Source organism: Monodelphis domestica, chromosome 6 (assembly GCF_027887165.1).
Source record: "Monodelphis domestica isolate mMonDom1 chromosome 6, mMonDom1.pri, whole genome shotgun sequence".
Lineage (NCBI taxonomy): Eukaryota > Metazoa > Chordata > Mammalia > Didelphimorphia > Didelphidae > Monodelphis > Monodelphis domestica.
Window position 1 is genome coordinate 142249385 of NC_077232.1, and position 21815 is coordinate 142271199.

The 21815-nt window shown below is 35.4% G+C and overlaps 1 protein-coding gene across 1 annotated transcript; it reads right to left on the reverse strand.

Moving 5' to 3' along the window:
- Positions 1-696: 696 nt before the first annotated feature.
- On the reverse strand, positions 697-21389 carry NMU (neuromedin U). Its single transcript, XM_007496584.2, has 10 exons — positions 20993-21389; positions 17811-17869; positions 16113-16160; positions 14840-14899; positions 13877-13906; positions 13549-13599; positions 10901-10975; positions 6369-6422; positions 4657-4696; positions 697-943 (listed from the first exon to the last, which is right to left on the reverse strand). The coding sequence occupies exons 1-9, from the start codon at positions 21387-21389 to the stop codon at positions 4661-4663; spliced, it is 810 nt and encodes a 269-aa protein (XP_007496646.1). The 3' UTR covers positions 697-943; positions 4657-4660.
- Between the last annotated feature and the right edge of the window lie 426 nt (positions 21390-21815).

Below are 21815 nucleotides of genomic sequence, written 5' to 3' on the forward strand. Positions count from 1 at the left end.
GAAATTTGCTAGTTTAGCCCCTCTGTATATTAGTTATTCTCTCAAGATCTGTGATCTTGTGGGTATTGGTACTTCCTTCACCAAAGGACTTCACATCCTTTCCGCCAACTCAGTGACAAGCCTTCTTTAACTTAGGTAACTGCTTCTTGGACCTGAGATCTCTGCATCTCTTCATATAATCTATATATCTAATTTAGTTTAGTCCTCAGCCTCACCTGAGGGAGCTGCAGGATTGAGTTTGTACTGAACCGACACAGCCTTCAAAAGTATAAGTCACTTCCATGCATGAGAGGAGAATTTTAATGGAGGGAAATAGTAATAATATTGAATTTCAATATGACTTCAGAGGGAAATCTGAAAATCACAAATTACTTAATTGGGCTCTTTGATGAATTAAAAATCAATCCCAAGAAATTTGTCCTCCCCAAAAGTGTTTATATGCTTTGATTTTTGAAGCAACTGACAAGAGTCACCTTTGGCACAGAAAATTCTTTGGTATTGTGGAAGCTATGTTGTCAGCTGCATTATATTCCTGCTCCTTTGTTTTAAATAAATAATTTATTTCCCCCACTCCTCCCAGAGTATGAAAGGCAAAAGTACCTTCTTCAGGATGAAATAAAATATTAAAATAATTTCTCTCCTGAGTGGCTCTCATTTCAACAACAATAAAATGATGGTAAACAAAACTGGCAAGAGTAATGTTCCTGACATGCAAGTGTCATAGTTTTATTCCATGTGTAAATAGTAGACTACTAGGAAACATTTTAAGATGCTTTTTACTGTATTCAGGAAATTAAAGAAACATTTACATTTTTAACCAAGTCTAATTGGAGTGCATTTACATTTCAGGAAATTCTCAAAAATTGTACAATTGAGAGAGTATTCTTTGAGCAAAAAACAGGTTTACTGCACTGCCACTCCAACATTAGAGTACTTCAAATGTCTGTAAGATAAAGAAATGGGAATTAGATAGTTGTTTCATATTAAAGACATAGGCACACTGAAACATTTCCTCATAGCAAAGAGGAAACCGCTGAGATTTTCCCACCCCCATAATAAGTTTAAAAATTTGCACCAGCTGTGTTCATTTTTACATTCATTTAAATGTCAAAATGGCATCTAGGTGGGATAGAGTACTGTCAGCAACACTTTAGTTCAAATATGGTCTCAGATACTTATTAGCTGTGTGATCCAGTTTAACCTTGTTTGCCTCAGTGTCCTTATCTATAAAGTGAACTGGAGAAGAAGATGGCAAACTACTTCAGTATCTTTGCCAAGAAAACCTCAAATGGGGTCACAAAGAGTTGGATACAACTGAACAACAAAATATTGGAGTAACATAATTACCCAACTCAATTGTATCATATAAAGTTCTTTGATGCTATCAGGAATCAAGAAGAATCTGTTTTAAAGAAAACATCCTTTAAAAAATTCTCATTTTTATATTACCTTTATACTTTTAAATTTTATAGGTATTCTTTAAAAGTAAACTTAATTCCATCTATGGAATAAATCCATAAACCACTACAAATGAGAAAGAGCTAATAACCATCTAGATGATCAAAATGGATTTAAGCTGAAATGCATAGATAAGCAATTATTTGACCAGGTGTGTTTCATTTTTTTCTCTTTGTATTTTTAGAATGAGCACAGTGCCTAGCACAAAATAGATGCTTTATAAATGCTTATTGAATTGAGATTTTAAATCTTTATATCACTTCTAGCATCCACTAACATCCTACTTTAATGGGCATTGTCATAGTGTGGAGGTGACCCTATTTTTTTAAATTGACCTTAACCCCCCACCCAAAAAAAAAAAACCTATTACTTTCTGGTTCTAAGGCAGAAGAGTAGTAATGGCTAGGCAATGGGGGTTAAGTGACTTGCCAAAAGTCACATAGCTAGGAAATGTCTGAGGCCACATTTGAACCCAGGACTTCCCATCTGCAAGCCTCATCTTTTATCCATTGGACTACCTAGCTGCCCGACCCTATGTTCTTTTTTTTATTTATTGTAAGTTATTTACTTAGTCAATTTAGAACATTATTCCTTGGTTACAAGAATCATATTCTTTACCTCCCTTCCCTCCCCCGCCCCCTTTCCCTTGGCCAACGAACAATTCCACTGGGTATTACATGTGTCTTTGATCAAAACCCATTTCCATGTTGTTGGTTTTTGCATTAGGATGTTCATTTAGTCTACAGCCCCAATCATATCTCCTCAACCCATGAAATCAAGCAGTTGTTTTTCTTCTGTGTTTCCACAGTTTTTCCTCTGAATTTGAATAGTGTTTTTTCTCATAGATCCCTCCGACTTGTTCAGGATCACTGCATTGCCACTAATGGAGAAGTCCATTACATTCAATTGTACCACAGTGTATCAGTCTCTGTGTACAATGTTCTCCTGGTTCTGCTCCTCTCACTCTGCATCACTTCCTAGAGGCTGTTCCAGTTCCCATGGAATTCCTCCAGTTTATTATTCCTTTGAGCACAATAGTATTCCATCACCAATAGATACCATAATTTCTGACCCTATGTTCTTAAAAGCTATGGCAGTGAAATATATTCTGACAGGTCCTAAGAATTTACATGGGCATCCTATAGGATTCATACAACAGTGGTAATATGGGATAGACATTATTGTTGGACAATGAGCTGGACTCAGAGTTGAAAAAGAGGAGAGCATGCCAAACTGATTTTGGGAAACCATAATTCTTATTTTTTACTGACCCCAAGCTTCTTATGAAATTAAAGACCCAGTTTTTCAATACTAGAATTTTGCCAATGTGGTGGTAAGATGTGGAATACCTCTGCTTCCAAAGAACTAAAGATAGTATCACACAGAAGTAAACAGAATTACATGGCAGATATGAGCAGACTGCAATATAACCATGAAGGAGCTCCAAAGAATAGAAATAAAACATGCCATCAAAAAATTATACATCAGGATGAGAAAATGAATGGTCCACATTGCAAAAGTAAAGGACAACAAATGTACTATCAGATGGTTGGATGGAGAAAGGAAGGAAGGAAAGGGCCCTCTGTGGTCAACTTTTGGGAGAACATAGACAATAGCTGGATAGTATGAAAGTGTTACAACCAACATCATTAGAGAGCACCTAAAATCAATGACATTATAAATCCATCTGAGTCTTCATCACCATAGACCATTCCTCTGTTCTTCACTGAGTTCCCATTACTTTCAGTGTAGCCCAAGATGGATATGAGCATATCAATGTAACCTGATAGTGGGAGGCTCAAGAATGGCTGAGGTCCTGCTATTATCCTTCCACCACACCCCCATCCCTCTCCATGAAACCCACAATAATGAAAAGATAGAAGGAACTAACATTTCATGAAGTCTTCATATCATACACTGTTGATCATATTTACAAAGAATATATAGTAATATATGTGAATATGATGAAAATAACTGCAGTGATCTTTATTCTGAGACCACTTGAAACTGAGTAAAAATTGTAAATCTTGAAATTTCTCAGACTTGTGAATGTTAAAAATTTCCACATTGAGGAATTCTCCATTGGAACAAATTCCCTACTGGGAAACATTCCCCATTTTGATGTGAGAATTCGCCAGGATCAGAAATGGGAGGACCTCTATTCCACCCGTACTTAAGACTGCTTTAGGGGAGAAAACTCCTTGCTAAACAATGAAAGTACTTGGACCCATGCTTATAATAAGGCAAGGAGTTCTTTGAGCCATGCCTGTTTTTTAGAATTGATACAATGAGATGCTAGGTACCTAAAAGGGTCGGGCAAGTTTTCTCTTAATGAGATTAGTTGACTCAGCTGTGTTTTCACTGTTTCAGATTTACTGAGGAGATTAGTCGATTTAGCAGGAATTCAGATGGGCAGTCCTTTGGAAAACGTCTACAGTGATTGGTAGATGTAAGGACTTAGGGGAGGTGACATAGGAGAAAAACCCCTATATTAGAAAAAGCAGAATCTCTTGAGAAAAAAATCCTTTTGGAGGATCTCTGATGAGGATCGCTTGGGAAGAATCTCTTGAGAGAGGCTCTGGAGAAGGGAAGCTCTTGGAGGACAATCTCTAAGGAGGTCTCGCTGGAGCTCTTCTGAGGGAACTCTGTCCCTCTGGAGGCTCTGGAGAGAGGCCCTTTGAAACAGTCTCTGGCTGGAAGGCTCTTTAAGGAGGACTCTGGCTGGAACTCTCTCTGGTGAAGTCAGCTGAGATGGAGCTGGCCTGGTGTCACTAGAATCCTTGCTTAGACAGACCTTGTGGTGAGTGTTAAAAGACTGACTGACTGATCTCTCTCTCTTAAGACTCAGGTCTAGGCCATGTTGGCTTAAGGCCCTTCATACTTATTTCCTGTTTCTCTCTTTCTCTCTTTTCTTTAATTCCACATTTGTATTAATTAAAATCTCTATAAAACCCAGTTGACTTGGGTATTTGAATAATTGGGAATATTCCCTGGCGACCACCTTATATTTGATTTAAAAACCAAGACACTGTAGTGAAACATATTTTCTGCGGTCAAATTTACTCACCCTCCCTTATATCTATCACAATTTATATCTTCCACCATTTTAACTCACTACAGTTTACAACATCACTCTTTTAACTATTATAGTTTAAGGCCTTCAACCATTTAAAATCTAACAAAATATGAAACAAGTACCTTTTTAGCGGAAGCTTGGTGATCTTCTTCCATTGCGTGGCTGAAAAATAACAAAGCCAAATTACAAATTAGCTTGACTAACAGATGGTTTCCATTTTATTCATTGTCATAATTTTCATTTGGAATATTATTTTGTTATTACTTCTTTACAGAATATATCTACATCTTAGTTTGATGCCAACATATAGGCCTGATAGGATCAGGCTCATTCAGTTCATTGAAAATATATAAGGTGTCCCAAAAGTCTTTTTGTAGTTGAAAGCTTATTAAAGCTTATTGCTACATTAAGACTTTTGGGATACCTTGTATTAAAGAAGCGAGATTTGTAAGTAATTTCTTAGATAAAAGCAACATTAGCAACAGCAACAAATACAAAAACTCTGCATTAGGAGAAAATTTTTGAATATACAATAATAGAATGCATAATAAAGCTCTTCTTGACATATTCTCAATTATATTCATTGACCCAGATTCTAGATGGGTTTAATCACCCTGGGAAGTTACCTTAACTTTCAGTCTACTTGATACACTGGGATAGTTACTTAGTTAAATGATACTTTAGTAACCCTAGATATTAAACATAGTTTCTATAGGTGCAGAATGTGGTTAGTCCCAGAGATTCCTTATATGTGAAGAACATTAACTTGAAAATTATCTTAAATTTAGAAAATATACCTTCTATGATATTATTATGTTATTACTCATTTTTTTAGACCAAAACCAAAACTGAACAAGAAATATAAAGTTTGTTGTTTTTCTTTTAACTCTGCTTTGATTTGCAGTTGGATTCCATAAGTTCTTTCTCTGAAGATGGATAGCGTTTTTCATCATAAGTCCTTTTGGAATTGTAAAACCATAAAAGTTTTAGCTTTGTATTGTTATAGGGAACTTCCTCGTTGGAAGTTAAGTATGCCAAGGAAATTACAAGTCCAGTTTTCCTTCCCTCTATCCCAAATGAATTCTGTATAAAAACGTCAATCCTTTCCATATCTGGACTAAGTTATTACTGTACCATCTGAAAACATTAAAAGGTAGAATTGTCATGGAAATAATCAATTACCCTGATTGCTCAGGATCTCCTACTTCCATTCTCATTTCTCTGACTCTACAGCATTGGAAAGAACTTAAAGAACTCCAGGATGACACCCATCGAATGGTTCTACTTATCATATCACTTTTGATGTGGCAAAGAGGATAATGAAATTGTCTGAAAATGAAACCTTCATCAAAATTGAAATTGACAGATGATTTCATGGGCATATCATATATATATATATATATTTATATATATATATATATGCATATGAAATAGAGACCAGCTCTGTCATTTCATCGGCATAGAGTGCTTCTGGGTAGAGAGAAAACTATCTCAGTGAGCTGGCATAGGCATAGGCATAGTTGGCCCCTGTGGCCAACTTTATCTTAGAGAACTTCCCAGACCACTGAGAGGTTAAATAAATTGCCCAGGGTCACACAACCAGTGTGTGTCAGAGTTAGAACTTGAATCAAGTCTTCTTGGCCTTAAGGTCAGTTCTCTATCCACTCTATCCACTATACCAGGCTGCATTTCATATATGTGAACACACACATATGTATATACACATATAACAGTCTAAAATATAAATTAATGCTCTTATTCTGCTGTCATTGATGGCATTTGTATGTTCTATAATATGCAATTTTAAAAAATTTAAAATATGGTATGATCATACCCTGAATAAAAAGTATCCCCGACTTTGAATTCTTCCAGGTCCTTGAGATTCTTCCTAGGGGAAAAAAAATGACCAGTCAGTAACAATAACAAGAAGAACTTATTTAAATGAATTCTAAAATTTAATAAGAAGATGGAGATGAGGGTATTTTTTACTTATTGTATTGTATATAAATAGTTTTTGACTAATAGTTTAGCAGAATGTTAAACTTAAAATTATTTTTCTCCCTTTGTAATACAAAGCAATTTCAGAAAGTTTGTCCAGTATACCTTTTCATCTACTAAGTGGCCTAATGGACACTGCACAGATATTTCACCACAAAATAGCTATTGAATGAAAAATAAGCACAAAAATTTAAAGCATGTCTTTAAAAGTACTGTTTGTGTGTATTTTTATTATCATGGGAGCAAAGAAGAGCATGTTGTGGAAAGATCACTAGATCTGGCCTTGAAGGGCTTATGTTTGACACCCAGCTCTGCTGCTTACTGACTGAGTAACCTTGGCAAAGTTACTTAATCTTATTCTTAAAATTAGATGTTGAGGCAACATGATCTTTAAGTTGTCTTCCAAAACTCAGTCATATAATTCTTTGAATATAGAACAAGATGTTGGAAAAGCTTTAAAAACAAACAAAAGAACCTGGTCTTTTCTTAGGAATATACATCAAGGCTAACTGACATTGATAATTCAACAAATTCTTTTTTGTTTAAATAATATTTCAGCTCACCACCAGAGGCTTTTGCAATTTATTTATATCTGAGAAAATGGCAGTACCAAAGAATGCCAAATAGGAACAAAGCAATAAGCTAAATAATGCTTATGTTTGGAAGCAACTGTTTGCATAAGGGGTTTCTCACTTAAAAACCAAATGCCTTGAAGACAGAAGAGCCAAATTTTATCTTTTATATAATTGTCTCAAGATGGCTTCGCTTTCCCTGAACTTATCTTATTTCTGTTATTGACAGTGTTAAAGCTAACATTTCCATTAATCATTTAACATTATTAATAAAATTATCATAACCTTAGTAATAATAATGATCAAAATTATTTGTCTAGAAATGTATTTTTTAAAAACTCTTACCTTCTGTCTTACAATCAATACTATGTATTCATGTCAGAAAAGTAGTAAGGGATAGGCAATGGGGCTTGAGTAATTTGCCCAGGTTCACATAGCCAGGATGTATCTGAGGCCAGATCAAATCTAAATCAGCCTGTTTGCAACTTTCTCCCTTTATACCTGGGCCCTTTAGCTCCAAATGGAATAAATCTAATTCTGTACACATATGCTATGAGTATCTCTGTTTAACTACTCTTCCACATGGCAGCCCATCAAATACATGAAAATAATTATCATGTCCTTTCAGAGTCTTTTCTTTTCCAGTCAAATGTCCTCTTTGATCTTTATATGATAGGAACTCAAGGTCCTTTACCCTCCTGGTTGTCTTCCTTTGGACATTCTCCAGTTGACCAAAACCATTTTTATGTAGTGGCAACCAGAACTGAACATAGGACTCCAGGACATCCAGATTACAGTGTCATCTGACTAGGGCAAAGCACAAACTATTCTACCTCCTCTAAATAGGGAGGAATATCAACATATATATTAAAGAGAAGAAACAAGAAAAGAAATTTGGAAGTCAAATTTTTACAATTTACAATCTTGAGTGTCATGGAATTTCAGAGTTGTAAGGAACCTTAAAGGTTATCTGGTTGTTAAGTGTAAATTTCCTTCTACAGCATCCTTGACAAAAGGTAATCTAGACTCCACTGGGTGACTTTTGTTGCTGGAGAATATGTTACCTCTTGTGGAAACCCATTCCATGTTGGATAGTCTTGATTATTAGGAAGCCTTTCATTACAATGAGCCTCAGATATATCACTCTGTTGCTTTCATTCACTGGTTCCCCCTTCTCTGAACCAAGAAGAATAAGTCTATTCTTTCTTCTACATGAAAACTCATCAAATATTCAAGTCCAGAACTCTTCCATCCTATCCCCAGTAACTTTTCTAAATGTCAACCCAGATATAAAGCCCCAGTATCTTTAATTGATCCTTAAATAAATTCTACTCCTCACTATCAAGACACCTTTCACCTAGCATCCACAAATGAATGTCCTGCTGTAGAAGTGCTCTACATGTGGCAGAGTAGAGATCTCCTACACCTTCCAAATTAATCCAGTTTTAGGCTTAAAACCACAAAGCTAATGTCCAGAAATAGTTCAAAGTACTTTAACCAAGAAAGGGCAGATCTTCCAATATTTGCCTCACTGTAACTTCCATCCATTGTGTCTATATCTTGATTCCATCCTAAGACATGATGGCAATCCCTTCTACTTCAAAGTATACCTAAATGGGGACCCTCAAAGAGGAGTGTTATGTTTGGCTTTCTTTTCATTGGGAAGAAAACTCTTGCAAAAGTTAACATGCAGAGGAAACTGATTAGTCAAAGGTACAGAGATTTTAACTGTGGGAAGCAGGAAATAAGAGGTAAAGCTTCTGCGTAATCCAAGGATGGCAATGGGAGAGTACAGAATGCTTTCTAAATGTATTCACATTTGCTGCTTTTTCTCTTCTGTAACTCAAATATTTGATTATTTAAATGCATGTCTATTTGATAGGTGGCCCAAGATCAGTAAGGCTATGATGACATATCATATATCACATTTCTACTTCACAGAGTTCTGCTAAAACCAAGCTGAGCCTCCTGGAGAGCCACTTGTTAAATTTTCAGTATGAGCATTTGCTCTTCTCATCAGCAAATTATCAATCAGTAAAAATTACACAGTGACACTTGTTTTTTGTTGCTGATTGTCTAGACTTAAGAAAGTGATATTGCTAATGCAAATTAAACTTTAAAAGTGTGTTGTGCACTTAAAAAAAAACTGGTTGCTAATAATTTAGCAGCATACCTCTGCTTTTAGGGCTCACCACTCCTCTGACAAACCGTAGGTCAGGTATAAGTAACTTGGTTGACAAGAGATTTTGGAAGTGGGTTCATAGCTAGTATAGAAAATTTAGAGAAACTCCTGAAAAGACTAGATAACAGAATATTTTGTCTTGTTTTGTTTATATAAAAATGCCATTAGGATATTATTTTCTAGCTGAATCGCTGTTAACCTCTCCACATTCTAGGAAACTTTACAACTTAGATGACAAGTTGTGAATAAAAAAAATGGAACATTGTTTGAAATTTCAAATTTTTGTAAGTATTCCTTGAGTAGTAGAATATTTCTAGAATAAAAATATATTACTTTGCTGTCATTAATTCCAAAGTTTTAAGTTACCATATAATTTCTTTTGTATTAGTCTCTAAAGTTTCCAAAAGCAATTTTATTCCTGGGAATTCATTCTATTGGCAGTTTTTCTTATTTCTTTAAGAGAAATATGGTTTCCACAAAAAAGTACAATGAACTTTTTCATGAAATTGTAGGTATTTTAAACACCAATGAAATTGTAGGTACTTTAAACACTAATTGGAAACATTAGCTAGTGCTTAACAATTGAAGACTTATGATGAAATTATCAGGTTCCGTGGTATAGTTTTAATGACTGGTTAAGATATTAAAACTTAAAAGGAACATTTTCATCAGAGTTAAAAAACCATTTAATTATAATATAAAATTATGGATTAAAAAATTGAAACCAGAAAGGATATTGTTGAATAAGCAAAAAACATTTCATGATTTGAAACAAAACTCAACCTAAATAAATATACATCCTTTTTATAAAAAAGTAATTAGAAATATTCAACTTGGTTATATCTACCTTAAAGACATATAGTAGGCTTCATATATTTCTGGTTAATTATTTGGGTGAAAATGATATGTCTACATTTGCCTTCTTAATTAGGTTCCTAAACTTTATCTTCTCCCATTTTATTCTTAAATAGGATATTGGTATCTATTCAGCATAAATACAGAGAGGAAAGAGATGGTGCTAGAATATCATTTAATCTCTTCTTATAGTTTGTAGCCTATATTTATAAAGTGACAAGAGATTATACTACTAGGAGATGTATTCTACAAATTAGCTATTGTATTCTCATGGTGCTGGATGAGAGACATTGCTAGGAAATGTCAGATGACTTCCTCTTGGGTCAGGGAATTACATAGTTACCATAGTATCCTGGTGCTGAGCCACAGACTTTCTGCACATGGGACACTATGCTGGGAAGGGAAACTTTTAGTCTCCTTCAGTTTACAAGGATGCTCAGGAGGTCCCACAGTTAACCTGACATTTATGTGAGTAAGCATGATGCAATGGAAATAGGAGCTAGAACCTGTGCCCCTTCTCCCACTAATTTGTTAGGTGCCTTTGGGTGACTTTACTTCCTTAGTCTTCATTTTTCTCATCTGTAAAATGAAAGCATAGGATTCAAATTTTCTCTAAAGTCCATTCTAGCTCAAAGAATCCACGCATTTCTATGGAATAGGTGTTGTAAAGGACTGCTTTTGCAAACCCCCAAAGTGGAAATCCACACACAAAGCTATACCACTGGGTGAAGATGCAAGCATGCAGTTAATATTACATACGTCCACTTTGAATCTCTTCATTCTTCTCTCATGCAGTTGAGGAACGAGCTGCAGCAAAGGATGCACGACAGATGACTGAGAGGACATGAAGACAGACACATGAGCAACCATGATTTGCTAGCCTTGCAGTGCAAAGAATGTTCTTTACTCACTATGCTGGCTTGCGGACAGTAAACAGAAAACAAATAACTAAAGATGTTAACCGAAGTGGCCTTTTTGGAGTACTCCACAGTGAGTGACAACTTTTTAAAAACTGATATGGGAAATTAAACCTTGGATTTTTACTGGAAAGAAATGTAGTCATGTCCTCTAAATTTTATTGAGGATGACATAACATGATCTTTTTTTTTTTTTGGTCAATTTACTTCAGTAGTTCTAGAAAAGCATCATTTTGTAATTGAAAGTGTCTGGACTGGGAATCAGGATGCCTGGCTCCTAATCAACTCAATAAACAAATGCATTGAGTATCTTACATGTGCAATGCAATGAGCTAGGTTTGGGGAGTACAGAGACAAAAATGAGGCAGTACCTGCCTTCCTTCAAGGACCTCTAGTCTGCTGGTCCCAGATCTAACACTAAACAAGCAAGTTATTTCCTTCTCAGTTTCTTTATGTGAAAGATACAGGAGTTGAAGTAAATGATGGAATGGAACTAGGTGAACCCCTCCTGCTCAGATATCATGTAACGATTCATCCTGAACAGCAAATATAATTCAAATGGTATTACATCAACCGCTCTTAGAGCCATGAAACCCCGACCATTTGCTTGCAAACTTAAGTTCTGTGATGGATTGGAATCAAGCAAACACAAGTCAGTGAGATATGATGATTCCCTATACACTGAAAAATGGTTCCCTGGAAACATATACTATTGACACATCTAGCATTTAGCATTGCATTTAAGTTGAAGCATACTGAGCAAGACCACAGTGGACACAAAAATGACAGTGACTGGTTATAGGTGAACAGTGAGCTATGCTTTTTCAGAAGGCCAAAATGGAAGAAACTGAAAGAACTCTTGAAGTTCTTTCTATTATTTTATTATTCTATTATTCTATTCTAAATATCTATTATTCTATTATATTCTATAACACATATTCTATATGTGTTAGGCTTTGCTTAAAGGCATTGGCTAAAACTTAGTTTACTCCCCAAGGTTCAGTTCATTCATTAAAAGAAACTATTATAATCCACATATAGCATAACTGGATAGGACATAATCTCTCATACTCATTTAGTTAAGTTCTAGAATAACAGCAGCTTATGCATCTTTGGTTCCTTAATGTAGCAAACATTTAAAAGAGTGAAACAATTAGCCCAAAATTGTTTAGGATGCCACTATGTACTGAAAAAAGAAATCTAGAAGTTTAGAATATATTGGTTTCTAAATTTTCTCCTTAAATTGCAATTTAGTTGAATACTGAGAAAGCCCATTAACTTGGAGGCCTCATTGATACATTTTTTAAAATGCTACTAAGAAAGGTTAGTATATATATTTAAAACAGAGATTTTAAAATACTTACAAAAAGGGAGAAATTGGTTATTTTTTTAAACAAGCTTGAACTTCACAATAAAAACTGAATTCTAGGTATAATTGTTTTAGCAGTGTGAGAGAAGAAATTTCCTTCCTAAGTACCTAAAGAGTTACTGAGTACAGTATTTATTTAGGGACAAAAGAGAATCTGTACCAAGAAGATTCTTTCCATGTTGAACAAATATCAATTTTAAAATATTCTAAAACATAATAAATTATACCACTCATAAAATAGGCTAATATTTTAGATAGAATTATTTCTATTTTTTAAAGTTGTTCAGTTATAACAATATAGAGACAAAAAGAGACAGTGTGACAAAATGACTACAGAACTGGTCTTGAATCAGGGAGATGTGGGTTCAAGTGTTGTCTCTGATATATACTATGACCTTGGACAAATTGATTATTCTCTCAATGATCCAGAAAACTCTTTAGAATCAGAAATTGAAGAGCAGTTACAGATGTTTATTAAAAGAAGTAATTCCCTATACTAATGAAATTGCAGATCCTGATGAAATATTGTTGTTAATAATGTGATTTGTACATTATTTTTTATATTAAAGGTATTATTATTATTAGTGGTATTAATAATAGCAGAGTAGATAGAGGTAATTTAATGTATCAGATAGAGGACCAGCCTTGAAGTCAGGAAGACCTGCATTCAAGTCCTACCTCTGATATATTCCATTTGTGCCATTTTGGCAGTCAGTTAACTTAGAGACAATTCTCGAATGCATCAATTATAGCGTCAGGGCCAAGTTGCCTCAGCAAGAGAAATGTTCACACCAGAGGTTCCCAATGCAAATCAAATTGCTGATTAGACTAACCCCCTCCCCTGTACTTTTATAGCACACATTATATATATATATATATATATATATATATATATGTATGTATATATATAAAATTGTGAAATACAGCATGTAACCTACATATGGTTAGTAATAATGCTTGATTTATATGCATATACATTTGCTGAGTTTTAGACAAATTTCGAAAACTCAATCAACTCTACCTTGAATTTAAAACTATTAGATATGCCCCAAATAAGAAGAGCATTCTTTTTTTGTAATAAGCATCAGTATTCATTCACAAGTAATGGCTCTGCTACTTACCATGACATCTGAGTTGCCTGAATCATGCGTCTTAGAATAATGAAATAAAAACTGTTTAAAAAAAGGAAAAATGAGATTTGACTATAAAACATTAATAATTAAATACCTATTTATTTGTAGAGATATTGTATTTTATGTTTCTATAAATATATAATTTTTAAATAGGTATATATTTATTCAGGGACACCCTATAAACATACACACACATATGCATGCAGACCCATACACATAACACCATGCCACATCGCAAAAGTCTTAGTGCAATTTTACATTATTAAAATGGAATATTCTGTATAGATATATAAGAAGACATGAAAAATCATTTTACCCTTTTGGTGTTGTCCTTTTCATCTGATTCCTTGAGGGAAAAACATATTACATACATTTTTTCATAGTATCTCACATTTTGGTGGTTAAATGTATCTTATTCTAGGAAAGGGCATAGAAAAGTTTATTAAATAATCTTTACAACTAAACATTTACCACTAAATATATTTTTGCTTTATTATTTTTCTTGCTAATATTTAGTGTCTTTTAAAAATTGTCCATAATGATACCACATTTTTTCCCCTAATAATTGAAGGCAAAGTTAAATATGGACAATAGGATGTGTTACTGTCATAGTATGTTTACAAATAAGGAATTTAGGGCAGTCAGGTGGCTCCATAAATAGAGAACTAGGCTAGAGATGGGAGGTTCTGGGTTCAAATTTGACCTCAGACACTTCCTAGTTGTGTGACTCTGGGCAAGTCACTTAATCCCAATTGCCTACCTCTTACCACTCTTCTGTCTTGGAACTGATACTTAGTGTGGATTCTAAGTCAGAAGTTAAGGCATTAAAACAAGCAAACAAACAAACAAACAAATCCCCACCGAATTTCTGTGTTCCTCTTAGAATGACTGGCATCTATGGCTATAGTGCCCTGGATCAAGTCAAGGAAAAGAACAAGGACAATGTAACCCAATTAATGAAAGGGAAGGATAATTAATTAGGAATATTTCATTATTGCTATTAGAATTTTGTTGGGGGAAGGGTAGAAATAATTAGATAAGAGAAACAACCTAAAGTAAATTATTGGTCCCAGAAGAAAATAAAGACATTTGTCTTTTGTCTCATTTTAAAACTTTCCCTCCAGTTTCCCCTGATTCAGCTTTCACATGCAAGTGAATAAATTAATGTGTAGTATAGCTAGCTTTAAGAAAACAGGGATTTTTCTTCTAATTTCAGTTCTATGAGTTTGCTAGGTAACTAGTAGTTTCCAAAATAGAATGTTGTTTTAACTTAAATTACCTGTGGTTTTGGTAAAATTCCCATAATAGTATAGCAAAGGTCTTCCAGTTCGCTGGATGCCTAAAAGAAATTTTTAGAAAACCCACACATTAGGGACTCAATTTCTCACTTGACAACATGCCTACAAAGTGTATATTTATTACTCCCAGGAGCATACAGAGATTTGATTAGTGACAAGAATGCCATCCTGAGACCCATCTAAATTTTCTAATATGCTTTTGGTTTATCTGATGGTAACAACTTCACCGCTGGAAGGATCATCTCCCATCCAATCAAAACGCATAAGGAGATACACTTGTATAGAGTCTAGAATAACCTGTCCATCTCTGATCTGATACTGTTATAATTAGTTCTCAGGTAGTTTGCTTCTAAACACCCTCCAGTGAGTCAGAAAAAAAGAGAGGAAGAGCTAATTAGAGAATAGATAACTTTAGGAAAATTACATTAGATGTTGGAGGAATACAGAATAATATTATCTTCATTGTCCAAATATAGACCACAGTTTGATTCATCCAGATCTTATACATAAAATGAATGCGGCGTTTAATCAACTTTATTTTTTCAGTGTATTTGGTTTTTTTTCCCTTTTCTTAGAGATCTCATTTTAGGAAGGCAGCCTATGTTTTAACCTACCACATTCAGACAAATACAGTAAAAATTTTAACTAGTTATATTTACATGTGAATTATTAGCAGGTAGAAGATGGGATGAGGAGGAAGCGTGTCTTTAGTCATTTTCTTTCATGTAATTTGTTTCCAAGTTTCCCAGTAACTACTTTTTTTCTTCCACCCCTGAAAGGTTGAGTCATGGGAAAATACTAAAATAGAAGCCATGGTGAGCATAGACATCATATTATTGTTTTCAATGAACGTTTCCCCCATTACTGAATAGGTAGTTGAGTATTTCAACCATTGGCATTAATAGATGAGCAAAGGAGACAATGAATTTGAAGAACCAAACCTACCTACATTAAAAATAAATCAATAATTGAACAGGTAGGTGGCACAGTAGATGGAGTACTAGAGCTGGAGTCAGGAAGATTCATCTTCCTGAGTTCAAATCTGGCCTCAGATACTTGCTAGCTATGTGATCCTAGGCAAGTCACTTCACCCTGTTTGCCTCTGTTTCTTCATCTCTAAAATGAGCTGGAAAAGGAAATGGCAAACCAACATCTTTGCTAAGAAAACCCAAAATAATGTCATGAAGAATCAGATTCTACAATTACTGAACAATACAAGCAAACAGATACTAAACATTTACTAGCTGAGTTTACCTGAGGCTGAGGGTCAACAGACAGGAAATCTGAACAAGCATTATCTAGCTGCAAAAACAAGTTGGATAAGTTAGAATCTGAGCTATCATATGAACAGATAATAGATAAAACATTTAAAAAATTAATTTGAAGGATTTAAAAGAGTAAAGTCACTTATTTGCTTACTTATATACTTATTTAATTACTATATACAGGTATCTTTCACATTGCAACTTTCCCCATTGTGGTTTTATTGGGCATAAGAAATGAAATGGTAATTTGGAGGGAGTTTTGTGGAAGCTACAGACCACACAGGCTGGCAGACTCAGGAAAAGGTTATTAACTCAGAAATATATAAAATGACTAAATATGACCAAATACTTAACCAAAATTTTACAGTAGAGTACTGTAAATACCCCATAAAAGAAAAATAAAAAAATTTAGACTTCTCTGGTATGAAGAGAGGACAAAAAATTTTATGGTAATTTTCTGATAATGGGGGCACTGTACCCTTAACCCTCATCATATGGAAGGGATATTAGTATTTCTTAAAGTTTCAAGGCAGTTAAGTCTGTAAATGGTATGGGAACCCTTTTGGAACCTCCTAAGACCAAAATGGAGCTGGTATATTACAACTATAGGACCTCAATGTTAGGAGAAAGGTTATCAGCAGATAACTATTCTTTAAAAAAAAAAAAAAACTTCCATCTTAGAATCAAGACTAAAAATTAAATAAAAATAGTAGTGGAACACAAAGGAACAGAAACAAATTAAAATAGCACTACACTGTTTAATAAAATGAAAATATAAATTACATGAGAAAAACTCTTATTTTGGACAAGATTGGTTAGGAAATTTGGGAAGTTATTTGGAAGAATTGAGGTTTAGATCAAAATCTTACAGAACATACCAGAAATTCAAAGTGTTTCTTTGTTACAATACAGAGGTAGAACTTTGGCAGGGCAGGATGTTGACTATTTTGGCAGATACAGTCACTTGCACGTATTTTAATTAATTGTAATTTTTGTTAAAAGAGGAATTTTAATGAAAGTGTGAGCATAAATTCTGAAAATGATTGTCATATAAATATAAAATGTATAAACTTATTGAAACTGAAAATCAAAACATATTTCCAATGCTGAGTTATGATACCACATTTTTGGGGTTTTCATTTTAAAGAATGGGGAACCTCAGATAGTTCCTGGCTGTGTGACCCTGGGCAAGTCACTTAACCGCCATTGCCTAGCCATTATTTCTCTTCTGCCTTGGAACCAATATACAGTATTGATTCTAAGATGGAAGGTAAGGGTTTAATAAAAAAAAATCTTAGCTAGAGTTTTATTTTCCCAACTATATCTAATAACAATTTTCCATATATATTTTCCAAAATTATAAGATCCAAAATGTCTCCCTCCCTCCCTTCCTTCTCTTCCTTCTAGAGCTATAAGCAATTTGATCTGGATTATATAAGTATTATCATGCAAGAAACTATCATATTGGTCATTGTTGTGAGAGAATACTCATATAAAACCAAAACTCTAAATGAAAACAAAAACAAACTAAAGTAAAAAAGTATGTTTTGATTGGCATTCCAATTCCAACAATTCTTTTTCTGGAGGTAGATAGCATTTTTTGTCCTTTAGAATTGTCTTGGATCATTACATTACTGAGAGTTGAGCTAGAATTTTTAAGGAAGAAAGAATATAACAAAATGTTTACCTTGTTCCACAGCTGTAACTCTTTGTCTGTCTGTATGGCCAGAGGTGATATTGCAACACCTGAAAATAAAAGCAGCCTAGTTTTAGAGTCAGTGCTTTAAAATTTGAACCCATTTATTCAATTCTTTAAGGCCATGCAATTCCTGTATATTTATATTTATTTAGATTCTAGTGTCTATTTTCTAATTGACAATGAAGATATTTGCTAGAGTATCACAGGATTATAAGGAATGAAATGTTTAGCTAACCTTCAAATAATACAAGCTTAAAGGAATCCTAAAGACACCAATCACTCCAAGAGTTCTTAACATTTTTGTGTCAAATCTGTCTGCCATTTGGTGAAGTCTATGGATCCCTTCTCAAAATATTTGAAAGAAATGCCAATTTCTAGTTAAAGGTTAGTGAAAATAAAGATCTATGTTTTCTCCTGTCCACATTCACTAAAATGAAATCTATATATGGACTCCTTGTGAATCCAAGGTTAAGAACCCTTGATCTAATCCAATCTCACTCCCCATTTTAATGATGAGGAATCTAATACCCAGAGTGGTTGGTACACATGTAAGAATCCAACAACTAGAAGTGGCAGAGTCAAGACTCCAAGTTTCCTAACACTCAGTTTAGAACTCAATGTACTATATATACTATTTCTTTACCATGGCTGTATTAAAATGAAAAAGAAACAACTTTGAATATCTCCAGAAAATAACAACTCTTCTTCTATGCTCAAAATGTTTTTTTTTTTAATTTCCATCACAAATTATGTAAAACAGAAGTCAGGGTGGAAAGTTTTTTGTTGTTCATAAACTGTATTGAGTAGAAGCTTATGATTTCCTTCTCACATTTTACTGGAGATTTAAAAAAAATCAAGTTGGAATAGGGAAAACCCTCTACCAAGAGATCTAAACATGATTTTTCAATGTATAATTTGAGAAGTTTTCATGGAGCACTAAGGGGTTAAGTGACTTGCTCAGACTCACATAACCTCCATGGGTATGATGTAGAAATTTAATCCCGGTGTTCCTGGTGTAGAAACTGGCTCTCTAAGCTTCCGTCTCCCACTGTTTCTTTCTATAGCTAGAAGCTTCTGATGTATAGCATATATTTTCAAAAAATGAGTGTCCCAAATACTTTTATAAGGATACCTAAAGGCTTCTAGATCATTGGTTACCAGGAATTTCCAGAAAGAAATATACCTCTGTTCGTATGGCCAATGATTAACCAATGATAATAACCAATATGTATATGATGTTTTAATAATATGCATGTAAACATAAACACATGAACATACACACATATACACCTCATTGGATATGGCAACAACCCTGGTAAGATAGTCTAGAAAGTATTATTACCCTCATTTTGCAGATGAAGAAATTGACGTTTAGAAAGGGGCAAGTAATAAAGCCCAAGGTCTTATGCTTATCTAAATGCAAAACTTTGGCTTGAAGCCAGGTCATAAGACCAGTTCAGTGAGCTATGAAACTTCCTGTGTTTCCTCACATCTCTCAGTCACCAAAGCCCTGTATATCCATCCATTTGTTTAATTAGACAACCTGGGGAAGGAATCTAGTATTCCATTTGCTTCTTAGGTGACCATGGGAAAGGTATTTACCACTTGGCCCTTTGATGGCAGAGGTAATGCTCTTTCTACTGCAGGAAGCTGCCTCTTACCCATTCACTTACTTAGCTGTGTGACCTTGGGCAAGGAAATTTCCTATTCTGAGTTTCAGGAAAATGCAGGATATACCTAAAATCTTAATGTGGAAAACTGCACTAAGACTTTGAAGGTAGCCTAAAGAGATAATAAACCTATTTGTAAAATCTATTTTTCAGGGTTGTTCTGAAAAAGCAAAACTGTCTTTTAAGCTCTGAAGTGTTATATATATGAGTTGGAATGTGCATGTGTTTGTGTGTGTGTGTGTGTGTGTGTGTGTGAGAGAGAGAGAGAGAGAGAGAGAGAGAGAGAGAGAACAAATAGAGAATGAGGGAGAGGGAAAGAGACAAACAGAGAGAGGAAAAGAATAGATAAAATAAAAGGGAGAGTGAGAAGAAAAAAGGAGAAATCAAAAAGGAAAGAAAAAGGGAAGTAAAGAGTAGAGAAAAATAGGCAAGAGGGAGAGAACAGGGAGTAAGGGAGAGAGGGAGGGAAGGAGAAAGGGGGAGACAGAGACAGAGACAGAGAGACAGACAGACAGACAGACAGACAGAGACAGACAGACAGAGAGAGAGAGAGAGAGAGAGAGAGAGAGAGAGAGAGAGAGAGAGAGAGAGAGAGAGAGATTTTATTGAATGTTTTCTTTCCCAAATGACTAGATACAGTAAAGACTGAAAATCAGGAGAAAGCACTTTTCCCGTGCAAGCTTCTGAATCCAACATTCTACTCCATTTGAATTTATCAACAATAAAAATTGAACACTTTCTCTACTCCTCCCCTATGACTCCTTCCCTTTCTTATACTTCCAAATGCCCAAGAATTGTTACTTTCATTTGCCAGGGCTGGTTGCCCAGCGCAAGGTCAAAACCAGGCCACCAGATGCTGTGATTGTGAGCACATGTGCTTGTGGAGCTCAGGTATCACATAGTGCTGTCAGTCATCTTCACACTAAAACAGCTTCAGCAAGTATTTTTCAGACATGGAATCAAGACTCAATGCTTCATGCACCAACAGAAGGTCCTCAGTTAATGCTGAATTGAACGAATGGACCACTGCTTTGAAAATTAAAGCTGAGAGCTGTCAAGTGTCGCCTGATCTAGGAGATGGTAGAAAATGTAGGAGAATCCTAGAGAATGAGAAAGCATATTCTCGATCCGTATGGGTGGAAGGAGTAGCCACAAAGACTATTATTGTAAGTCATCTAAGAAAGGCAGACTGTGGCTTAATTGAAATTTGCTGCTATCTATGTTTGCACTAAAAATAATCTCGAATATTCCTTCCATCTGTAGTTCTAAAAAGCTATCTATTTAAAGGAATCCGGGAAGCAACAGACTATGGAGAAGAGAAAACTGAAAGAGAGAAGGGAAGGGAAGGTGATTTCGTGAATAAAAAAGAGGCTGTTTGTAATGGAAGAGAAAGGATGGGTACTTAAGTTTCTCCAGTATCCTCCCCCAGCTCTTTTAAACGGGCGCAGGATTGGACTACCTGGACAGGGAGCCTAAAAAACAAGTAGGCAGCTTCCTTACCTTGACAGATACATGCCCAGGAAGCTAAGAAGAGCAGGAAGAGAGGAGCAGCTGGACGCCCACATCCCAACAGCTGTTTCTCAGCCCTGGGGTAGCCAGTCAGCGGAGGCAGCTGGCGGCAGCTGTGATCCCTGGGCATCCTCGAGTTTTCCCGGTGGTCAGGGATGCTTGTTGCACTGAAGATTTCTCCAACCGAGCACGTCTGTTCTACCAAAGTTCCCACGGCTCCTCCTTGTGGACTCGAGTGTCCTGAGAGCATCTGTTCTTTGCTCTCCGCTGTGGAGCTGCTGATCTGACAATTCTCTCCCCAAACTTTTATACCTCCAGAACCTGTGGGCCGAGCCTGCTTTGAGCATCTTGGCGCGTCACTCGCCTCCTGCCACCTCTCCGCCTCCATCACACTTCCTCATTCCCCCCCTCCCGCCCCCGCTCCCGGCCCCCTGTTCCTGGCTCTGTTCTGTATGACGGAGACCTGCCTGACCTCTCCTCCAGGGCAAGTTGCTTCTCTATGGGCAAAGCAGCCCACTTGACAGTTCTGGCTCTGACTCAAGGTTCCTCATTTCTTCTTCATTTTTCCTTTCCTCCCTTCCGTCTCCCTCTCCCCCACAGTCCAAGACCAGAAGCAGAGATTTATATTAAAACAATATTTTTTTGTCAAACTATTCCATCTCTAACTCCCCTAGGAAAGAGGGAGGAAAAGAAAGCCACAGATGGTAAACTGTCCCCAAAAGATTTTTGATGGCCTGTGCCTGGGGATTCTTAGGGGTGACTACAAATCAGTTTCCTGTAAGTATCTGGAGACTACATAGATTTTATAAAAATG